The following is a 21,814-nucleotide window of genomic DNA, read 5'->3' on the forward strand; positions in this document are numbered from 1 at the left end:
CTAAGTTTGCCACTTTTTTTATTATTATTATCTATTTATTTTGAAGTGGTTTGTGTAATTACTTGTTTTGATGTGAACATGTATTTTATTGTTGTTTTGTAAATTTTTTTAATAACTTTATGCTGTTAAATATTGTACATTTTCTGACTTTTAAAGGCCCAACTAGGGACAAGAGTTGGAAATTAGCATTTGCTATAAACTCTCTGTGCAGCACATCAGATTCATATTTAGTGATGGAACTATGTTAAACTGCATCGTCCCTATTAAATAAATAAATTAATGAAAAAAAAAAAAACAAGACACAATCAAGGCTTCTTATAAAAGCACTGAAGTCAAAATGGTTTATCAATAATCATCTATATTTGCCAGGTTAGGCTTAAGTATGAGGCTACAAATAAAACCAAAATATGAGGAGCAGAAAGAGTTGTCTTTTCTTTGGGAGCCAAGCCAAAAGTGACTGACTTTCCAAATAGAGCTGAACTTCCCATCACTAGCACCCAGACTGTGCTTATAACCTGGCCAGGACAGTCCCTACAAAGCTCATCCATTAATTTTGTCCATACAGCTTGCTGTCACCCCACAGACTACTCTGCATGTGACAACCAACACTCAGAAAACAGCTGGAGCAGGGGTTTATGGGAATCTTTAAAAAGCATGTTTCAAAGATTAAACATAAGCCTCATATGAGCTGAAAGAGGGCTATGATATGAGAAACATGAGTAAGTATTGCCTCAATCTTGTACTGGACAGGAAATCAGAAAAAACTGAGCAGTTCTGAGACAGCTGAAGCCCTCGAGTCTGTCAGAGCTCAGATCACAGGATGTTACATTTCCCAGAGCGTCTTTCATTAGAGCATTCTCCCCCTTCAGCCCTCGGCCTCCTCGACTCATTAATACTAACTTCTTTCAAGTGCCACAGACCTGATTTATCATGCAGACTTCCTGTTAAATATTTCAAGCCCAAGCTGAGAAACCCTGATGACATCACAGAGGGTTTTTTTTTTTTTTTCAGATTTTGCCCGAATCACGCAAAACTGGCACTTCTAAAACTGGTTTTCACTGAGTGTCACGTTAAGAAAACTGCAACTGAATATCCAGAGAGCTGCTGCTGGGCTGTTCTCCTTTAAATTTTACTGCAATCCTCTTAGAACCTTAGGCACAACTTTTCTCTACCTGTCAGATAAAAACCAAGCAGCTCCACTCCACCAGTCGAAGCCTGTGGGGACTGTCAAAGCTGTGCAGCCCTTCTGCAGCATGGAAAAGAAGCCTTTCTGGCCATTCCCTGAAAGGATTTATGTATTTGTTCAGATTACTTGATGCTTCCCACCATGCAGTGCACCACCACTGTTGTGTCATTAGCACCGAGCACTCCATCATCCCCTCAGGACGGCTCCAGCTCTGCCAGGAGATGCCGACCGCTGGTCTCCAGCTGATTGGGGCACGTGGATCCTCCTGCAGCAGTGCATAAGGACAAAGCCAGGCTCTATAATGCACCATGATATGACGGTATGATGAATGTCTGCTCAGCACCAGGGTTAACCAACCAGTGACTGAAATAATGGAGGTGATTACACAACATAATCTGAATTAATTGCAACACCTATGATGCTCATCAACGTAGAAGGTGTTTCAGGAACCAATGCCTTTAGCTAAACTGCAGCAGTGAGGAATTGTTGTGTTGCTGAAGCACAACTCAACAGGTGGCATCCACGCTCTGCTGATAATTCACAGCAAATCCATTAAGTTTGCACCAGCAGCTCATTCTCAAACTGCATCCTGCTGTGTTTTATGGCTACGGCTTGTTTGTTTGCTGTCACACCCATGCAGTTTGCTAATGCCTCGATGCTGAAGCCAGCCCGCTGTTTACAGGGAGTTCAGCACCACGGACAGCACCCTCTGCAGACTACAGGCCACTGCAATGAGCAGTGAGACTGACAGATGGGTGTCACCTGGTGGAACCTACAAGGCGGAAACAGATAGATCCATGGGCAGCTGCACTCAGAGATACAGATTTAAGGCTGATTCATGAATCCAGAGGTGCGGGGAACACAAAGGCATCTGTCCTCAACACAGACAAACAAGAGGCAACTGTCAAATGTGGCATAAAGAGAATACCGGCTGACATAGAACACATACTGTTACATGTCCTGCACCAAGTTTTGGTGATTACAAACTGACTGATTATTCCCTCCAAGCTGAAATTGAGATAATGAATGAAGCTGATCTTCATTAACAAAACGGCTCTTTCACCTTACTTGCCCACCGACAGTGAAAAAGGCATTCACCCAGACCTGCTGGGGAAGATCTGTGCAGCAGAATATTCATTCAGCAAAGCACCACTGTTGCTTCCGCCCTTTGCTCTGTATCAGAGTCTGTGGAAACAACAGGAGAACCAACTGTGGAACTTCTTCATTCTGCTCATATAAACCCTGATTAGCGCCTGATCTGAGCGCCGAACCAATGTCATAACACTGTACTGTCACCACAAAAGGTGCAAAGACTGACAAACGGATGCATCTGCAGTGTGTCTGCAGAGGAAATAAAGCCGAGGTATTTTCAGGCGGAGTTCGGTGTGGTCAAATGCATGCATGAGAGGTGCGTGAAGCGTAAGGATATGGCCATTCGGTGATCTTTTTGGCATATTTCCGTATGATGTTATCCTCGCTGAAGATGAACAGAGAGCGGTTAACGGTGAGGCAGTTCTGTTTGACAGGGATGGGGTTGTAAATAGCCATGGTCCGGGCTCTCTGCGCCATCGTCTGCTTGTACATCCTTTGGACCCCCGGAGGCCCCGGCTGCCGGCTGGCCCCTCTGGCCGCCGGGCCCGCAGGACAGCTGCCTCCATAGCGGCTGGACAGTTCGTCTTCAAAGCGAGCCATTCCGGAAGAGTACAGATCTTTCTGGAGAAACCAAAACTGAGACCAGAAAAGAAATGGAGAAGAAGCATCACAACACACACTGTCGTCCCGTCCCCCGAGTCCTCTAGGCGCGTGAAGGGTCCGCGGACAGGAGAGTCAAGCATTCACACCCAGACACGGACAGGGAGGGAGGCTGCTGCTTACTCGGCTCTCATGCTGTCACATGTGGAAGTGCTGCTCAAAGTTTAACTGCTCGGACTCCATGATGCATCATTTTTTCATGGGTGTTGCTCCTTCGGTTCGCTGCCCCGGTGCTCCCGGTCCTGTCGGAGCTGACCAACCCTCCCCTCACTGCTTCTAGTCCATGCCCCGCGGAGCGCTCTCCACCAAAGCTCTGATTAAAACCCACCAATTTAACACCAGGAGGGCAGGAAATGAAGGTGTCAGAGCTGGGTGTTTTCCTCCACAGAACTGATGCGTGTTCCTCGCAAAGGGTGTCTTCAGCGGCGGGCTGCCGGTGGACGAACCCCGCTGCCTTTTTTCTTTTTGATTTCGTCGTTTAACAGAATAAGAATCACAGCAGCTCAGAGCCTTGACGAGCCGTGGATGTAAATGTAGAGTCTGTGTACTTTCTCCACCGCTCCTTATCCAGAGGAAACCCACGTGACCGGGGAGACGCCAGCCAGTGGCTCCACCTGGACCGGCCCTGTTTCCATAGCAACAGGGAGGAGAGCTAGAGAGAGAGGGAGAAACTGGAGTGTACGGAAGAATAGAGAGACTTCTAGAGATACCATCCATAAAAACAAGCAGCTGAGCTTCACGGGAACAAAGGATTTTATGTTTCAGACATCGGACTCACTACTTGGTAAAACACGGGACACTGGCGGATCAGACTCCTGGGGGCGCTCATCCCGCTAACAGACTGTGATACAGAGAGTTTCTCTCAGAGTATTTGGACCCTAACATTACATTTGACTACATGTGAACAGAAACAAACATCCCCAGATGTTAGCAATTGTTCCAGAACGACAGCGGGGTTACAGTTAGTATCCAGAACCAAAAGCATACCTCAGGTCTCAGAGGAAGACCCCCACCCCCCAAACCAACACTGACTGCTGAGACTTTACCCTGGACTTCAAGCAGATGGGCCCTGAGCCTCACCCCCCCCCCCCCCCCCCCCCCTTTTATCTGAAAGAAGACTCTGGACCTCTGATAATCCAGTTCTTCTTTTTCTCAGGTTTCTTTTATTAAAGAACCATGACAGCCATAAAAAGACACAAGATGAAAAGAGGATTTCAAAAATGTTTAATCCCTAATCAGACATGAAGTAAGAAACACAAACAGCTGAGAACAGACAAGCAAGTACACACTTCATTGGTCTGCAGATAAAACACTTTGCAGGACTAAAGGTTGAGTACGTGAATTTCAAAGCAACTCACATATCCAGGATCTGTGCCTGGTTGTAAACTATGTCTCCATTTAAAAAACGATTTGTGTCAGGTGTGTAAATAATCTTTATTTCCTGCGTTTATCATTACAGTGATTCAACCTTTAGAAAAGTCGCAGTTCTAAACTATGTCCAGAGTTTCTATCTGCCGGCAGCTGAGTGGCGACACTTGAGGGATCCACAGTGGCAGCTGAAGAACTTACTTTTCACCTTCCAGTAGTGATCGCCGTAGTCAAACCTAGTGAGGAAGAGAAAATTTTAGTTTAATTCACTCTTTATTTAAGACAGTGGCCCAGTGTCAGAAAGAAAAAAATAGTTTATTTCTCAGTTTATTTTTCCACTGAGAAGCTTTGAGGTCATAAGATTTTTCAATCGGGTCATAACCCTAACTTTAACCTAGCCTGCATACTGTGCCTTCCTGAGCAACGACAACACCAGCTGTGGTGAAACAGGTGATGATCCAGGTTTGTAAGTCTTATCTGAAAAGTGTTGGTGCTATCTTGCTTCATTAAAACATACTAATCTATAAGTGTACTCCATGCTTTTTGTCTGCTTTGACGTGGTCAGAATTTGACCATTTAGATGCTGTATCATTTTTAAAAAAGCACTTGCTAAAAAAAATCTATCGCTCGTCTGGGCTAGGCCCTGGATCTTCTTTAATCCTGAATCAGCCCCTGTCCTTCAGCACATCAACACCACATTAACTCACTCTAAGTATGAGAATCCTGAGTTGATTCTGCAAAAACTCAGTCTCTTCTGGAGCAGGTCAGACTCAGCTGCTGAATTTACCTTCAGAAGATGATCCCTGCTCCAGATGACTGGCTGCTCCTCTGATATCCCCAGGCAAGCTGTTTAAAGAGCAGGTCCCTCTGGTGCCCCTTCAGTAGCTTTATGTGATCTCCAGCTCAAAAAAACAGAAACTCCTTACTTCAGCCTTTGTCAGAAACGCTCTGTTTTGGCTGCTGTCCTTATGAGGCTGCCCGCTCAACAAACCCCCTTCTTTCTGATTACCTAGCCCTCTGGAGGCCTGCTGGGGCCTCCCCAAGCAGGCCTCCATTTGGTGTTTGAGGCCCGCTCCTCCTGTGTGTCTTAAACCAGTGAGGAGACTGTTCTGTGATGACCTCATCATTTTAACAGTTCTCATGAGGTGTATTTATATGAATGGCTTGTTTTGAGCAGTTTACAGAGTCATCTATCCCCATGTTTTAAAATCACACACATTTAGTATGAACATCCAGCATGGTGAAAAAGTAAGAGGTAGAATACCCCCTCTTTAAGTTTCGTTCAGTAAAGTCACAACTTTGTTCTTGTAAATTTGTGCAGCTATCTGGTAAAGCCATGAATTGATTCTAATAAATTTACGACTTTATTCCCCAAGACTGCCTACTTTGATAAAAATCCTCATCCTTGGTCATATGCTCAGAAGCATTAAATCCAAAAGTCAAAAACTTTTCACTTTGCACTGACACTTTTAAGTTTGCCTTTATTCTTCTCATTCCACCTTTAAAAGTCAAATCATCCCAATATTTTCACTGCAGCATGAATTCCCGAAAACCCAACATTAAGAATGAGTCTGTCAGGAAGCAAACGTGAAAACATCTTCCTCCAAACATTCTTCCAGTAAAGCAGCTCTGATAAATAAACTACTGGGCACAAAAACATGTGGATCCTTTTTTCAGAGCTTCTTTAAATGTTGACTGTTAAATTAGAAGGTCTTTTTATTCCTCTCTCATATTTCAGTTTGATTTTCTAAGGCCAACATGTCTATCTCATCCATGATGTGTGTTTAGGGGTGTTTCGGTCTTAGCTCCGTACTCCTGGTTCTTTGACATTTACAGAAAGGCCTGAGGTGCCCCCTCCCCCAACTCACCCTATCTGGTCCCCAGCTTTGATGGGCCTGCTGGAGAAGAAGGCGATCCGGGGGAAGCGCAGGTCCTGGTGCATGGTGAAGACCCTCACAGCAAGCAGGTTAGGCTCACACAGGTGATTGATGAAGCGGCCGATGTTGCCAAAGAGCCGCGCATCAATGCAGTGAATGTCATCCACCTACACAGGATGATGGGATAAAGAGTCAGTCACATGTTCATGGAGGCAGAGGGAAGTTTGTTGGCTTAAAAAAAAGAGACACTTAGCAGCTGGCCACTGACAGTTCCTCATCATCACATGACCCACAGCCTGAAGCATGGCAGCAAGCAGGAGGACAGTGCAGCTGAGTCTTAATGATTAACTCTGCAGCACCACCTCATGACCGAACATTGTAGCACTCTTTTCTGTTTTTACAACTCGTCTTTTCTTCCTTTTTGCTCCATTGTTCATGTTCTTTGTGTTTAGCAGTGTTCTCAGCACAGTCCTTCGAGTACTTTCTTTGGGTTCATTTTTACTCAGAAAAGAATAGAATAGAATCAAATATTTTACACAAATCGCAAAAATATTTCTACATTAATCCTTTGGTTTTTTATTTGAATCTTATTGGGATCATCAAACAGAGCATCTAAAAGTCAGGGTAGATTCGTGCATAGTCTAATGATGCTCCATGAAAACAGGAACATCATAATAACCTCTGATTCTCTTTTGGTAAACGCCTCCAGTCTCACAGGCTGTGGGTAATAATCCGGCTACAGTGGTCTTTATCTTGTCTTTATTTCCAAGACCTTGTGCTACAAACATCAACGTCCCCCTACAAATACATAACAGGTAGGGACTAGGAAATACTACGAATAATAATAATAATAATAATACTGATGATATATTAAACATGCAGTATATAGTAATAATCTCTTTCTCAGTCAGTGACTTGACTGTACTGACTGGGAACTCCTCCCTTTGATTAAGTGAGTGAGGTGTGAGACTTCCAGTCTTCAGCTTCAGTCACAGCACAGTTTGCTAACTGAAACACCATCAGTTGAGACCGTTGTTGGTGGGTGTTGAAACAGTTAGCTAAGTAAAATTTAGCTGTATTTACAAGCTATTTGTAACTGAGAAGCATTGATAAAAAGCAATGTTTTCCCTAGGTTTACAGCAGGGTTGGCAGCGGCTGCAGCCAAGAGTGAGTGTTGCATCTTCACAGAGAAGGCTGAGAGCTGTTTCTACCCTTTCTTGTGGTTGTTTCCCATGTTCGCTGTCTGCTATATAGAGTGTACTTGTATGTGTGTGTGTGTGTGTGTGTGTGTGTGTGTGTGTGTGTGTGTGTGTGTGTGTGTGTGTGTGTGTGTGTGTGATCACGTCAAGGTGGAACTTTGCCGTGCACGACACAGAGAAAAGACATGAACATGATAATGTACAGAGAAATGACATCCTGTCACCTAAATAAGATAAATAACACAAGGCTATTGAGGCTGTTATAGTGGTAGGGGAACAACCAATAGCACACAGTGAGCCTGTGAGTCTGCAGCCAGGGCAAACAAAACACTTCTTGACTAACACATTTGAAAATGTTTTCATAAATTTAGCAGATCACTGCCCACATTTGATCTGTTTATATATTTGAGAATGTATTACACATTTGAAACCAGTTTTATAACAGCAGCAGCCCCAGACTGGCGTCAAACACTACTTTAAATGCATGTAAATCTGTTCCCGTGCCAACACCTGCCTTCTGTCACAGCTTTAACCCTGACCTCAAAGCAGTTCAGTACCTTGTTGTCGAGGGTGAAGAGGAAGGAGTCGTTCTCCCTCTTATCGGCCTCTGCGTCAGTGATGATCTCCCCGACGTACCTTAGGAAGAACCAGAGACCCGTTATATTTTGTTTTCTTGCTGTGAAGCTCTGGGTTTAGTCATTTCATCCCACAGTAGTTTGTCCTCACTCGCAGATGAAAGTTCCCTGGGGGACGTCCTGCATGGCTCTGACTCCCCATCCCATCTTCTGAGTTCTGAAGAGCTGCAGCCGGACCCTGAAGCAGATAAAACACTAAGTTTCTGTTTCGACGCTAGATTTTCTCTGAAGGAGGACCTGAGGTAGCATGAAGTGTGACACCACAGCCATTTTCATGTTAACTAAGAGAAGTGGATATTTTTCTTGACAAGTCAAACGCAGACATAAAATGTCAGATCGAGAGGATTACTGAGATCCAGATTTAATAACCAACCAATTGTTGATTATCAACGGCTCTTAATCCTCTCAACCCAACAGAAATGTAGCTTCACTAGCTTACAAACTGTAGACCAATCATTTCCAAAGTCTAGGTCCCGGCCCACAGGTGGGTCACCAGAGACTTTTTATGGGTTGCCTAATTAGTTTTCATAATGTTCATTTGAAATTCATGCTTTCTTAACCAAATAAAGCCCCCCTCCCTCACTAATTTGTTCAGTGATGATTGGCTCCTCACACTGTCATATCTGGTTATATTTTCATCACGGACATCACCACAATGTTTACCGTAACTGGAGATGTTACTGTTTTTCAAAAGTCTAAAGCCATGAGCTGGTGCTACTCAAACAACCAAAGCCAAGCCAGCATATATTTCCTACAGTTTTATAGCACTCAGAGGAAAATGCTGTCACTGTCACCATCACACAAATGAAAGAGCTGACCCATCGATACTTTGATTGCTTGTTTCCAAAAGAAAGATTTACAGTCAGATTCAAAACCCCTTTTAGTTTAAAAGTCCAGAGTCATTGCTGGATCTTGGACACCAGCTGCAGAAACAGAGTCATTACAGCTGTTACAGTGATATCAAGCTGAAAAAAAGATAGGCACGAACGGATGCTGTTGACTTTGTTCTGGGTGAGCATTACATCTGAATATCTTGTCCTGAGTCTGGTGTTTTGCTTCTGCATTTGCAAGCTGCAATACATTTGTCAAATATGTCCCTTCGGCCTGTTAGCTGGTGCCAAAGATGTAAGATGATGCAGAAACATGATTAAGGAACCTTTTCTTTTCTTTGCACAGCAATCTTGTCAATTGGCTTACAGATTGAACATACATCTGGTCACCATGGCTTATTCCTCCAAAAAGCAGGTCACCTAAAAAAGTTTGGGAAACACAGCTGTAGACCACAGAAATGAACTAGAGGATCTAAACTCAACTCTGTGGAGACAGTGCAAGACTGCAAATGTAAACATCAGACACTAACATGACTGTCTCATGCAGGATGTCCACGGGGTCCTAAAAAGTATCAAAAGTTGGTAACTCAATTGTGGGAAAATAAGGTCCCTTAAAAAGTATTGAAAAATTCTTAATCATGATTTTATGAGGTATTGAATTTATTGGGACTCAAGCTTTGTCTCTAAAAGTATCCATGAATATTTATTTTCCGCGGCTGTTATGAATAGAGGTGTCCCAGTCCGATATTGATATCGGATATTGGTCCGATATCAGCAAAAAAACAAATATCGGTATCGTATCGGAATGCATCTAAAATCTCCGATATAAGCACTCTGATATAAGCAGTCCATTCCAGACTCTGCTCCTGCTGTTTTTATTTGATTTATTTAGGTTATTTTCTGGGTCTTCTAATTTATCCTTTATTTTATTCAATTACTAGTATTTTTTATGTTTAATGTTAAAATTTCTGTTACCCATTGGTTAATAATAAGTAGGTCAGTTTTTCCTCATACCTACTGTTGCAAATTACTGTTCTTTGTTTGAATAATATCACTTAATTAAGCCTTTTTTAACATGACAGACATACAACATAATAAGTAAGTTAAGTGTGCATTTTTAATGCTGATATCATATCGGATTAATATTGGTATCGGCCAATACTCAATGCTGCAGTATCGGTATCGTAATGGAAGTGAAAATGTAATATCGGGACATCCCTAGTTACAAACTAACCTGACACACCAGACAGACAGTTCTCTGTATCCACCACGGAAACAGTCTATCTGGGTAAGAGCCATTGGAAAACATTTTCAGGGGCTGAACCTTCAAAAATAACCGCACCTGGTGATTGGACAATCATTCTACTCATCACACAGACCAGTCTAAATTGCTGCTGTTTCCAAATGTACAGTCACTTTTCGCTGTCCCTAGATGTGATGTGGTAAAAAAAAGAACGATCTTTCGATGACATGCTCTGGGCTGGATCACACAGGGCTGCCCACTTACATGTCATCAATGATGTGCTGATGGAAAGCAAATCACTCGATCTTAGGCACATGTCCTAAATTCTGATAATGATGAAATAAGTTCTTGTTTTTTCTTTAAGATGGCCTTGAATAACTGCTTTTACTTGTTGTGGGAGTGTCAATAAATCTGCCTTTAGTTTCATTTATTTTTTCAAGCTTTATTCTTTCTCAGCTTACCTCATTTCTGTTGAAATGCAAACTACAACTGCCAAAGAGGGGTTGCTAACAACAGCTTAAAGTCGCGATGGGGTCTTAAGGTTTCTTGAGGTTTTAAAAAAATGAACCTCAGGATTTCAGCATATACCCTGTCATGTTATCCCTTGTCAGTGAATGTTTATTTTGTCTAAAACTGAATTACAACCTCACCTGACCTGAATCTTCAAAACCAGGCAGTGAAGTGTGCTGTACAGCTCCAGTGAGGCATGATGGGAAACGAAATATCTGAATGTCAGGACACACCACGTGTGCCATCTTTAAATCAAAGCAAATCAGAGTTGGGTTTCAGAAACAGTGACAGAGTGAGCACTCTGTATTTGTTTGGTTTTCAAAAGTAGCATCAGAGTGAGTGCTCTCACTGATGAGATCTTTGACGTTTCTTTCTGCTAGCTTTGACTTGAGTCCAGTTCTGACACCTCAGAGAGATAAACAGAGCTGACATGGCCACATTAATGTATTCACTCTCATAAGGCTTCAGCCAGCACACGCTGTGGGGACAGCAGACTGTGGATCACAGAGGTAACATTCTTCTAAAGCCCACAATCAGCAGAGTAGCCAGTCCCCTGCTAATGCATTACGCTGCATGTTGTTTGAGCATGTGATCGATTTATATAGATTTGATGATCAATTCAAATTCATCCATAATATTCACAATTAAACAATTATAGTCTTCTTTCATCACATTACTAATTGGAAATGTTAAATTCAGCCTGATTTTGTTCAAGTTAGGATGAGGTAGAGGGTCAAACTTCTTGCTCCCTAATAAAAAGTCAAAGGGCTTGGAACATTACAGTGCTAAAGCTGCTCTTTCATAACTTAAAAGGTTACTGGTTTAAATGTTGGTTCCACTTCCCTCCTACAAGCATCCTAAAGTCTTCATCTGCTCTCTGAAAGCTACATCAGACCTACATCTGCTGGTTTCACTCATTCCTTCTGCATCCTGCATTAAATCTTAACCTGTGGTGCCTGATGGGGGGATGGGGGATGTGGAGGACTAAAGAGCTAATGGGCCAAGCCTTAAATGGTGAAACAGCTCACCTCAGTCCGTTCTGGACCACTCGGTTCCTGCAGGTCCTCCAGCAAGAGCAGGCATGGTTACACTCAAACAGGACTGGGGGCTCACGCTGACAGAAGTCTAGAGGAAGGCGACCCTCCTGCAAAAACACAGAGACACACGGAGGGACACAGAGAGGGACACAGAGAGGGACACAGAGAGGGACACACAGAGGGACACACAGAGGGACACACAGAGGGACACACAGAGGGACACACAGAGGGACACAGAAGGACACAAAGAGACACAGATTTGGAGTTAATGTCACAGAGTAAAAGGAACAAAACTTACAACATATACACAACTTACTGATTAGTTTTTATTGAAAACAATCTTGAAAAACATCCAGAACATGATCTGCACTGTGAGTCTGTGTGTGTGTTTCTACTTACACTGTCGTACCAACACTGCAGACTGAGATGGCCACACACACAGGCACTGGAGGAGCAGTCGTCCGTACAGCTGCAGTGCTGAAACAACCAGTGGGACATTACCACTCAGATGTGAGGATAACTCTTATTTTCAGAGACAGAAATATGTGTGACCAAACAAGAAAGCCTCAGTGAGACAAAGGAACAGTCCTTAACACATAATTTCACACAAATATAGCTCAGCCTTATCTATTGGCACTGTTTGCAGCCAGGCTGCCATCTATCTTTTATCTGGGCTTTAAATGACTTTAAATCTATTAGACCAGATGATTTATTATGTTTATTATTTTAAGTTATTCCTTACATTGCTAGGCACCACCTTGTTGTGGCTGCCTGTTGCAGCAGCTCTCTCTTCTTTGTCTGTTTCTTGTAATTTTTTCATCTCTTCTTCATCACCTTAGCTTTTGGAGTGGACCGTTACTTTGTATTGTTCATTTGTTGGTCATGGACACCAAACTTTTTGTGTCCTCAGTGATATTTTTACTCCTTTTCTCCTGTGTTTGTCTGGAGATCCTACATGTAACCATGGCTGCATTATTTACATGTGAACTCAGCGGGTAGCAGCCCGTAGCATGTCAATGCTAACTGACCCAAGGCCTGATGTCTTCCCACAAGGTGAGGAGAAGAGGTGAGGATGACGTGCTGGTTCTCAGGTGTGAGCTTAGAAGAAGTAACAACATGGACCTGTCCTTCCATCCATTGTTATTGGGAACGTAAGATCTATCTCCAATAAGATGGACGAGCTAGCTGTGCTAACCCAGCAACAGAGGGAATACCAGAGGGCAGAGTAGCATCATGCTATTCACTGATATGGCTAACAGAGCTAGCACAAGACACCAACGCTACATTGGAGGAGCTTCACCTGCGGTGAGCAGACAGGATCCAGGAGACAGAGACTGAACAGACTGCTGAAGAAGCTCAGTCCTGGACCCTGTGGAGGTGGAGACTGGCTGACTGGAAAATAATGGACAAGCTGTCTTCATCTACTTTCTCACGGAACTTTTTGGACTTTCTATACACTTTAATACTTTTCTTTTCTTGATTGCTGCTGTGTGTGACTCCTCCTGAATTTCCTTTCAGGGATAAATAAAGTATTTTCTATTCTATTCTATCATTTTTATACTAAAATATTGTTGAATATAAAATCTATACAATAAGAGCTACTTATCGTTGTTAAAGTAAAGAGTGAAGTTAAAAAGTATAAATGGTAATAATATGTAGAGGTGCACACCCTGGCCCTCCTGCAGTGTTTTGTGGAGAGAAACAAAACCAAAAGATAAAGAAGTGGTTGGACTAAAAGGCTCTGTTCATACTGCAGTTCACAGTGACCTGAATCCGATTTTTGGGCTCTAATGTGACCCATATCTGCTTTGTTTCTGACAGTCTGAACAGCACAAGTCAAAATGAATCTGACATTTTACACTCAGATCCAGGCCACTTTCAAATGTGGTCCTGAATCAGATACGTATAAAAATGTTCTGAACGCAAACAGTCTGAACAGCCAGGTTGCATTTAATGCGGCTATGACGTCATTCTGGAGCAGAAATCACGCTCAGTGAACACAAACATTAAAGAAAGCAGAGATGGACAGAAGGGGCAGAGAGAAGAGCGCACAGAGAAAAGTGAAAGTGAAACTCATAGGCAAATCCGTGTTTCTCGTTGTGGAGAGCTGAGAGAGAAACAGGCAGGGATAATTCAGGCAGCAGAGGAAGCCCAAATAAGCTGCTAGCTGTCAGTTCAGGAGTGTGAGCTGTTCACTCCTCAGTCCACAGACAGGCCACATTTGAAAATGTAATGTGAACAAACTGACCCAAAAAATCAGGTTTGAGAAGTAAATCAGAATCGAGCATTAAGGCATGCGGAGTGAACATAGCCTTTATTTGCAAGCCCTCCAGAGTATTTCTCACATTTTTGGTGGAAACCCTAAAACTGTATTTATGTGAAAAACATGCAGGTTTTAAAAGCTCATACTGGGGTTGAAGCTTTCAGCAAAGGTTTCTTTACTCCATCATAGCTGCCTGGGAGGGTGATTCTTCAGGCTAGGGGTTCACACTCAATCCTTGTTAATGGAACACAGACGCTGTTCTGTCCCTTCTCACAGGACCAGCAGACAGTAATGAAAATATGGAATATCATCAAAGTTTTTCTCTACAACCACAGGAAGAGATATTAAATGTGTGTCATGTCCCGGCCTCTTCAGAGAACAGTAATAAATGTGGGGACACCTGGAGTCTCACCTGTAAATGAGTAATGTCTTTGTCTATGTTCAGCGGGGAGGTGACACAGTTGTCTGGGATGTATCTGAAGTTTTCAGGACATGGCTCACTGTCGATGGCGTTGACGCAGGCAATGGAAACAGCTTCATAACCTCGAGAAATGTCCCTGAGAGAAGAAAGAGAGAGTTTAAAAATCAGACATAAAAATGTGCAAATTAAGAGAGAAAGACGGAGCAGTGCGTGCAGAAAGATGAGCTGACACTACAAAGCCGTGTTATATCTGTGAACAGGATGAGGTAGTTAGCCTAGCTTAAAATATAGACCTGATCCAGGGTTCAGATGTTGAATTTGAAGAATAAGAAAACTACGGGTTTGAAAATCTATTGTTTTCTATCCAGGAGCTGGAAATCCACTTCACCGTGGTCATGGGCTGCAAATTAAAACATGTTTTGGTGAAACTGATCCAGGTCCAGACTTTTGGATGACAAAGGCTGATCGGCAGTATTGTGGACCAGACACGTCAGACACTTCGTTCACAGGGGGGCTTAAAGAGGCTTAGCAGGTATTCGCTGCTTTATTTACTAGGAGGGTACCAATGCAGGTAAACCCCCGTTTAGTCCGTGCCTCAGATAAACTGGAAAATTTTTCAATCATTTTCCAGGTTTTCCAAGACACGTGGAAATACTACTAAAGTACAGCACTTCTGACACCATGCCCTGATCCCTCACATACAGCACTAACCCAGTGTTCACAAAGAAAAACAGATTCTCCGACTGTACATGATGAATATTCTGACATGAAAAACATCAGTGGGTGGGTTTTTAGAAGTTTCCGGGAAGAGATCACTAAATTGAAACACAAATAATCTGAGAGAGAGTTTTTGGAAAAGAATAAAGGGGGTGATGTTCAAGTTTTTCTGTGTATGTACTAAAGGGAAAATGAATGTTTGGAGTTTTTTTTTTAAATCAAAATCAGTGAAGAGTAAAACATGCTAACAGGCAAGGACTGTGACCTGTGTTTTATTTGTTACAGGTAAGACAGAAAATAAGGAAGCTGGCACCAAGCATAGAATGAAAGCTGATACATTAAAAACAGAAGATTTGATTCATTTCTGTAGAAACAAAGTTCTGATTTTGCCCATTTTATTTCTGCACTATCAGGAACCAATGTACAGCCATTGAATATCAGTGTATCCTGAAAACGTGTCACATCTCTGTTAATAGTTCTGTCCCTGGAGAGTGATCACAGAGGACCATCGAAAACCTAAAACCAGCCTTCTTTTCTGCAAATCATCGGCTTTTTTGTTTGTTTCTTCAGTGTTTTTAAAGTTTTTCATTAGACAGACACATGGAGAACCCACAAAGGAACCGTTCCAAACAGAGCAGAGAGCAGACAGCGAACAAACAACAGTCCAATATCTGAAATATTAAAAAGCTAACATTAATATGAAGTGCCAGCCACAGACACAGACAGCAGGTGTGTTGCTCTACCTGCTGAGCACACGCTCCCCCTGACAGTCTCGTCCTCTCCTTGCATCAGTCAACTTCTTGTTGGTGTTCAGGGCTGTCCACACTTTGGAGCCGTGCACACAGCAGTCCAGCGCCGTCTCCCCCTCCCTGTTCCTATGGTTGACGTCGGCTCCTCGAGACAGAAACAACCTGCAGAGAAAGGAAGTGAGACACAAAAACTGCTGGATCAGAGGATGAGTAATGAGGGGACGCAGAGGCTGGAACTAATATCCTGGAGATAATTCTGGACTCTATTTGTCGGGCGCTGAGAAACTAAGAGTGAGTGAGAACTTTGGCAAACTTTAGCACCCTAAACTCCAATCATACACCATTTTTAACTCGTCAATGAAAACCAAAAGAAGAAATTTAAAGCAATAGAAGTTTCTGCTCATGATTCAGAGAGGCAGCAGACCTGACCAGCTCCAGAGTAGACCCAGGACACCATGGAGAGGTTATCTCTGGCCGACAGAGGAGCAGACATTGCTGCCCCTGTGACCCGGACAAGTGGAGAGAGATGGATGAAGGGATGACTAGGGCTGGGGGTAAACAATTATTTTTAAAATGATTAATTGGGCGATTATTTTATTGATTAGTCGACTAATCTAACGATTAATTGGATGATTAGTCTGACGATTATTTTTCTGTTGTTCAATTATTTCAAAACCATAATGTTTCCCAAATAACTGCCAAAACAATCTCTCTTATAACAGAGTTTATTGAACAACACTGTTTTTCACAGCAAAATGCAAAATATAGAATAAAATAATAAAAAATAAAAGGCCAGTCTGTTTACTCTTACAGTCCAATAGGGCTGCAACTGACAGTTATTTTTAAAGTCGACTAATCTATCGATTGATTTTTTGATTAGTCGATTAATCACAGTTATTTTGTGTTTCAACCTAATTTGTCCCTTAAAATGTGCAGACCTTTATAATTCAACCTGTGTGTTGCATTTTCACTACATTTGCCCAGAGTTGGGTTCTCACCTCTGATTGGTCAACCCTGTGTCATGTTTGTTTGTTTGTTTGTTGGTCTTTATTTCATTCATGATGACATAAAAAATATAAGTGCTATAGAAAAAATAAATCTCAAAATGAATGAAGCAGGTAACAGGGAAATGAAGTTGTTGTTCGCAGTGTTGGACAGACCGCTTATTAGTGACTTTGTGCTTGATTTCTAATTTTTATTTGCTTATTGGGGCTTTGCTCTTTGTATGATCCCACCTTACGATGGGGTATAAGGGCCACTAAAGAAATAAAAAAAAAAAAAAAAAATTCAAGAAAAAAACTCAAAATTTGCGAGTTTCTAAAGTGGCAAATTTACGACTTTAGAAACTCGCAAATTTGCAAGTTCATTAAGTGGAAAATTTACGACATAAACTAGTAAATTTGCGAGTTAATAAAGTCACAAATTTGGCCATACTACGCCGTCGTAGTTATGTACTTCACTGCAAGATGGCCCGAGTTGTAAGCCTCATAAGATTGTACTTTGGAGTTGATCGCAGCGATAAGGAGATACTACTGGTTTGAGCCCAGAGTCAGGGGCGCTCCTGTCATTAGGCGGATTAGGCGGATGCTAAGGGCGCCCGCGAGCAGAAGGGCACCAGGGAGTGGAGAATTTATTTATTTATTTAATAATTTTTATTTCACAACATAAAACAACAACAACAAAAACAGAGCAATCTAACAACATCACATTGTCATAAATTCGTTGAGCAATGGCTAAATAATTCATATTCGGGCTTGAGTGTCTGTCTTCTGCCTGCAACCTGCCTGCAATTTCGCCACGGTCCCCAATGGATGCACACAGGACACGACCTGGACACCACTCCTCCCTGCCCCCCTGCTCTCTCCTGTGGTCGTACCGCGCTTGCGTTTGAGGTAAGTTGGGTTGGTAATTCTCTCTGTGTCGAAATCAACTGATTACAGACAGGTAACTTGTAACACAACAACACACCCGCCGCCACAGCTTATGCATCACAACTACCAGAAATCCTGCCTAGGGTGCCAAGTTGCTGAGGAACGCCACTGCCCAGGGTCATTCCATTCTTATGGGCAGTCGGGCTCTGAAAAGACGTTGTCGTGCCATGGGGCTGTTCAGAAGAAAGCAGCACACTGGACTTGAGGAAGTGTTTGCGTTTATCCTACAAGAAGTTCAACGCAGCGGGCAGATACAGGGATGTAGAATTTAACTTTATTAGTCATTGCAACAAGTACAATGAAATTGCAAACATATTGCCAAAATATAGATAGTTCTCCGAGCTATACAGATGGGGTGTGTGGTTCAACAGGACACGAACGATAGAGCAAGTCGTTGAACTTTCCTCCTCGGGAGCATTTTATTAAAGGAATGAAAAAATAGTAAACAACTGATCTCCCGCTTCTGCAGCAGAGACCAGAGCAATCGATTCCAGTTTACAGTCCACTCTGACTTCTCAGTAGATCACAGATGAACCAATAGATCATGCAAACACATGAAAACATCTGACATCTCCCAAACCTGTCACAAAACAACCTTCAATTTTACTATTTTTTCAACTTAGCTTTTTTCAGCTTATCTGCATCTGTCAAGCGTGGCATCCCCTGTGCCTGTGCATCAACTAACACCAGGGACTTGTCATTAACCAGTAAATTTATGACTTAACAAGGTCGTAAATTTGTGACTTTTTTAACTCGCAAATTTACTAGTTTATTAAGTCGTAAATTTTCCACTTAATGAACATGCAAATTTTTGAGTCTCTAAAGTCATAAATTTGTGACTTTAGAAAGTCGAAAAGTTAGAGTTTCTTTCTTGAAAATGTATTTATTCATTTTATTTCTTTAGTGGCTCTAATACGCCGTCGTACCGCCTGACTCTCTCCCTTAGCTCTCTCCCAGCTCTCCATGACAATGCGTTCAGTTTCGTTTCTCTACATAAGCTATTTCACTCATGTGCACTCTGCCCCTCCTCCTCCATGCTGAGCGTTACCGCTGCAGTGTGAGCTTGTGAGTGAGAGCTCCATCAGATAAATGTCCTCTCTTTTCAAAAGTTAGGGGAGTTTTGACACTAGTTTTGACTCAGATCCTGAAAAACAGTCTGTAACAGAGAGTGAAGGAGACTGTCTAAATCACGTTATCAGACGCTAAACTCCGGGAGCTGTCAGGCTGTCCAAGCCGGAGATGCAGAGCCTCTGTCAGCGCACAGCGCTCTCTGGGAGTGGAGATTTTTCCTGATCAATATTCCTCACGTATGAACTTAGTGATCTTTTCCCATAAAAGTATCCAATAACACAGCACCTCATGCTGTGAACTGAAGTTACAAATGAGTATTACCCCCTGGTGTTTGATTTCACCATGTGTCAACGACATTAAAAACAATAATACAACGCGTCTACTATTAAAATTTGTGTCAATTAATTTTTATCGTTGATGTAGTAGATTATGTCGACTAATCGTTGCAGCCTTTGGGACTTCATTATATCACTTATTCTGACTGGCTGAAACAATTCTAAGCACCTTGTGCTTCCAGTTTGGTATAAAGAAGTCCAGATCTTTTCTTTTTTTAGGTCCTGTGCATGTCTCAGTAAGTTTATGTTTCAGGCTTCTTCTGCGACTGGAATAATTTATCTGTGACTATTTGTTTTTCGTCATCATTCTGTTTATTTACTTCATTTCATTTGGATAAATTTCTGGTCCTTTTGGAATTCTTTTCTTGCACCACCTCCCTCTCCCTTTTTGCTCTTTTGTCCTTTGAAATTCTGTTTTAAAACCAAAGTTACATGAGTGTATGCTAACCACTAGCATATCAATGCAATTTACCATATACTTAAGCATCAAGCTAGAACTATGTTTTCTGCATGATTTTTGGTTCATTGCTGAATGTAAAACATCAAGCAGAAAAATCCTGAATCAGAGTTTTCTTGGAAAACTGTCATCATAAGCAAAGCTAAGCTAGCTGGGGCAGGATGATCAATGTAGGGTCCAGCAGCTTTGGTGTGATGTAAAGAATTTATAAGGGTTTCATTAAGCATAGAGGCTAACAATGTGGATGGATTGATCTATTAACAGGAACTGCAGGGTTTCCGCTACAAGTAAATGACCGTGACGCACCACCACACCAAAATAAAAGCCCCCATGCCTTCAGAACTGTGATTCTTTTTTCAACTGTGAATGAAACTATACAGGGCTCTTTTACATGTGAGCAAAATTGCTTTAAATAAAACCCACACTCGTGGTAGGATCATATCATGGTCAAAACCAACAAGAGACAGAGTGGGTCTTTACAGTTAACAGTTCTCAGCTCTCAGCATCGCAAACGGTAGAAGTCTACCCTAATGCGCACAAATATGACACACAGTTACTTGAGAAAATCAATATGATCACTAATCAGTGTTTATATATATGTGCTATCATCTAGCATTATACTTTATATGCTGTAATGATGCACGTCACATCATAAATCTCCTGTGAGTCGCAGATTAAACTTTCATTTTCTGCGCTGCACTGCAGTATTTCTACCCGTATATGAAGTCTGCATGTGCTGAAGTTCCCCCTGTCACTCTGTGTGGTTTATATCTGCTCTAAACTTCATCCTGATCAATTTGTGGAAACCAGTATGATGATTGACTCTGAATCAAGGTTATAATAGTTAACTAAAACGAAGCTAAAAAGGAAAACTAAAATTCAAAATACATTTCAGTTAACTAAAACTAATAAAAACTAGAAAAGAAAACAAAAACGATAAGTAAACTAAAACTGTATCTTGTGTTCACAAAACTAACTGAAACTAACTAAAATTAAAGACAAAATTCCCTTAGTTTTAGTTTTTGACAATATTAATAGCCTTTAGGATTTAAATTAATCCGACACATTTTCCCAACCAATTTTACGACAGTTTTCGGCAGTTGTCAGCACCGTACGCGAGTTTTTTTTCCTTAGGATGGCATCGGGAAATCCACACCCCCAATGAATGTGATTGGTTCCTGCAGCATCTCTTCTTCTTCTGTATAATCCTGCTGATTTGACGAGTGCATTACATGCGCCACCATCGGTCTCCAAGGGAAATGAGTCGCCTCGCAGGTAGTTTACATTTACCTATCAGAATGATATATAAAATCAGAACAAGAAGAAACGCGCTCTCGTTCTCATCGTGTCTCTTCGTCCTGGCAGACTACCTGTGTTTGTTTATATCTGGCACGCAGCGCGCGGACTGATACACTAAGCGGCGAGCGCCTCATAGCCAGCTGTGGCTCTGCAGTGGAGGTAGCGCCGTTTTACGAGACGATGAGAACTAGAGCCTTATTTAGCGGTGTTTTTGTGTAAAAGTAACGCCCTGAAAATCCTCTAAATAAAGCGTGAATGCAGACTGATATCAGATCTTTTTGGTGGGAGTCCGTTTATTTGTGTTTTTGGTCAAGTAAAATATAGCCCCGTCTGAGTGCAGAGGAAACCGGCAGAGGAGCAGGGAGGGGGTGTTTGGTGCGAGCGCCCTGGGCTTCTGCTGCACAAAAACACTGCTGTAGGGGTAATTTCTGCCCTAAACCTTGTGATAGGACCCAACTTGTTCCATCCCAGAGGATCACTTTAAAGTGAAAAATGGCACAGCTCTCCCCCTATTTTTTGTTCAATGTTGTATGATCTCCATGTAAACAAACTTTGGGTCAACCTTTTAGTTTAGTTGCCCTTAAGAGAATATTTACTATTTTGCATTTGCAAACGTCAAATAATTCTATACTCCATCTGTCAGAACCATATGTAGCTGAAACGTTTTGAAGAAAAACCGCATTAGCTTTGGAAGGTAGGCGCGCATTTCCACTTAATGCAAAATATCATACAGATGATGCTGTTACCGAACGTAATTTAAGTGCAGAATATTTTACTTTAACATAATTTCTAACCTCCAAAAGCGGACTTTTCGAGTCTTCGCCTCCTGGCCGCTTGCAATGCTGACAAAAGCTAGCCATTACCACAGAAAAATATTCGAACTCCGTGCGATTTTGGTGCGTTTCTTCTTGTTCTAATTTCATATATCATTCTG

At 42.1% G+C, this 21,814-nt stretch overlaps 2 protein-coding genes across 4 annotated transcripts in view; both read right to left on the reverse strand.

The window, feature by feature from the left end:
- cacna1ba (calcium channel, voltage-dependent, N type, alpha 1B subunit, a) overlaps positions 1-3,523 on the reverse strand; it is a 387,106-nt gene extending 383,583 nt beyond the window's left edge. Inside the window, exon 1 of the mRNA XM_074671044.1 lies at positions 2,616-3,523. Coding sequence (XP_074527145.1) covers positions 2,616-2,878 — 263 coding nt within the window. The 5' untranslated portion in view covers positions 2,879-3,523. The remainder of the gene's footprint in view (positions 1-2,615) is intronic.
- A 636-nt stretch (positions 3,524-4,159) lies between these two features.
- LOC141790891 (histone-lysine N-methyltransferase EHMT1-like) overlaps positions 4,160-21,814 on the reverse strand; it is a 38,070-nt gene continuing 20,415 nt past the window's right edge. For all 3 annotated transcript variants that reach the window (XM_074671043.1, XM_074671041.1, XM_074671042.1), the window contains 8 exons: positions 15,782-15,949; positions 14,313-14,457; positions 12,037-12,114; positions 11,629-11,744; positions 8,109-8,195; positions 7,940-8,018; positions 6,175-6,350; positions 4,160-4,542 (listed from right to left, as the gene is read on the reverse strand). In XM_074671043.1, the coding sequence (XP_074527144.1) occupies positions 4,446-4,542; positions 6,175-6,350; positions 7,940-8,018; positions 8,109-8,195; positions 11,629-11,744; positions 12,037-12,114; positions 14,313-14,457; positions 15,782-15,949 (946 nt within the window). In that variant the 3' untranslated portion in view covers positions 4,160-4,445. The remainder of the gene's footprint in view (positions 4,543-6,174; positions 6,351-7,939; positions 8,019-8,108; positions 8,196-11,628; positions 11,745-12,036; positions 12,115-14,312; positions 14,458-15,781; positions 15,950-21,814) is intronic.

Source organism: Halichoeres trimaculatus, unplaced genomic scaffold (genome assembly GCF_033239565.1).
Source record: "Halichoeres trimaculatus isolate MK-OKI-2021-1 unplaced genomic scaffold, fHalTri1.1 fHalTri1_scaffold_5, whole genome shotgun sequence".
NCBI classification, from domain to species: domain Eukaryota; kingdom Metazoa; phylum Chordata; class Actinopteri; order Labriformes; family Labridae; genus Halichoeres; species Halichoeres trimaculatus.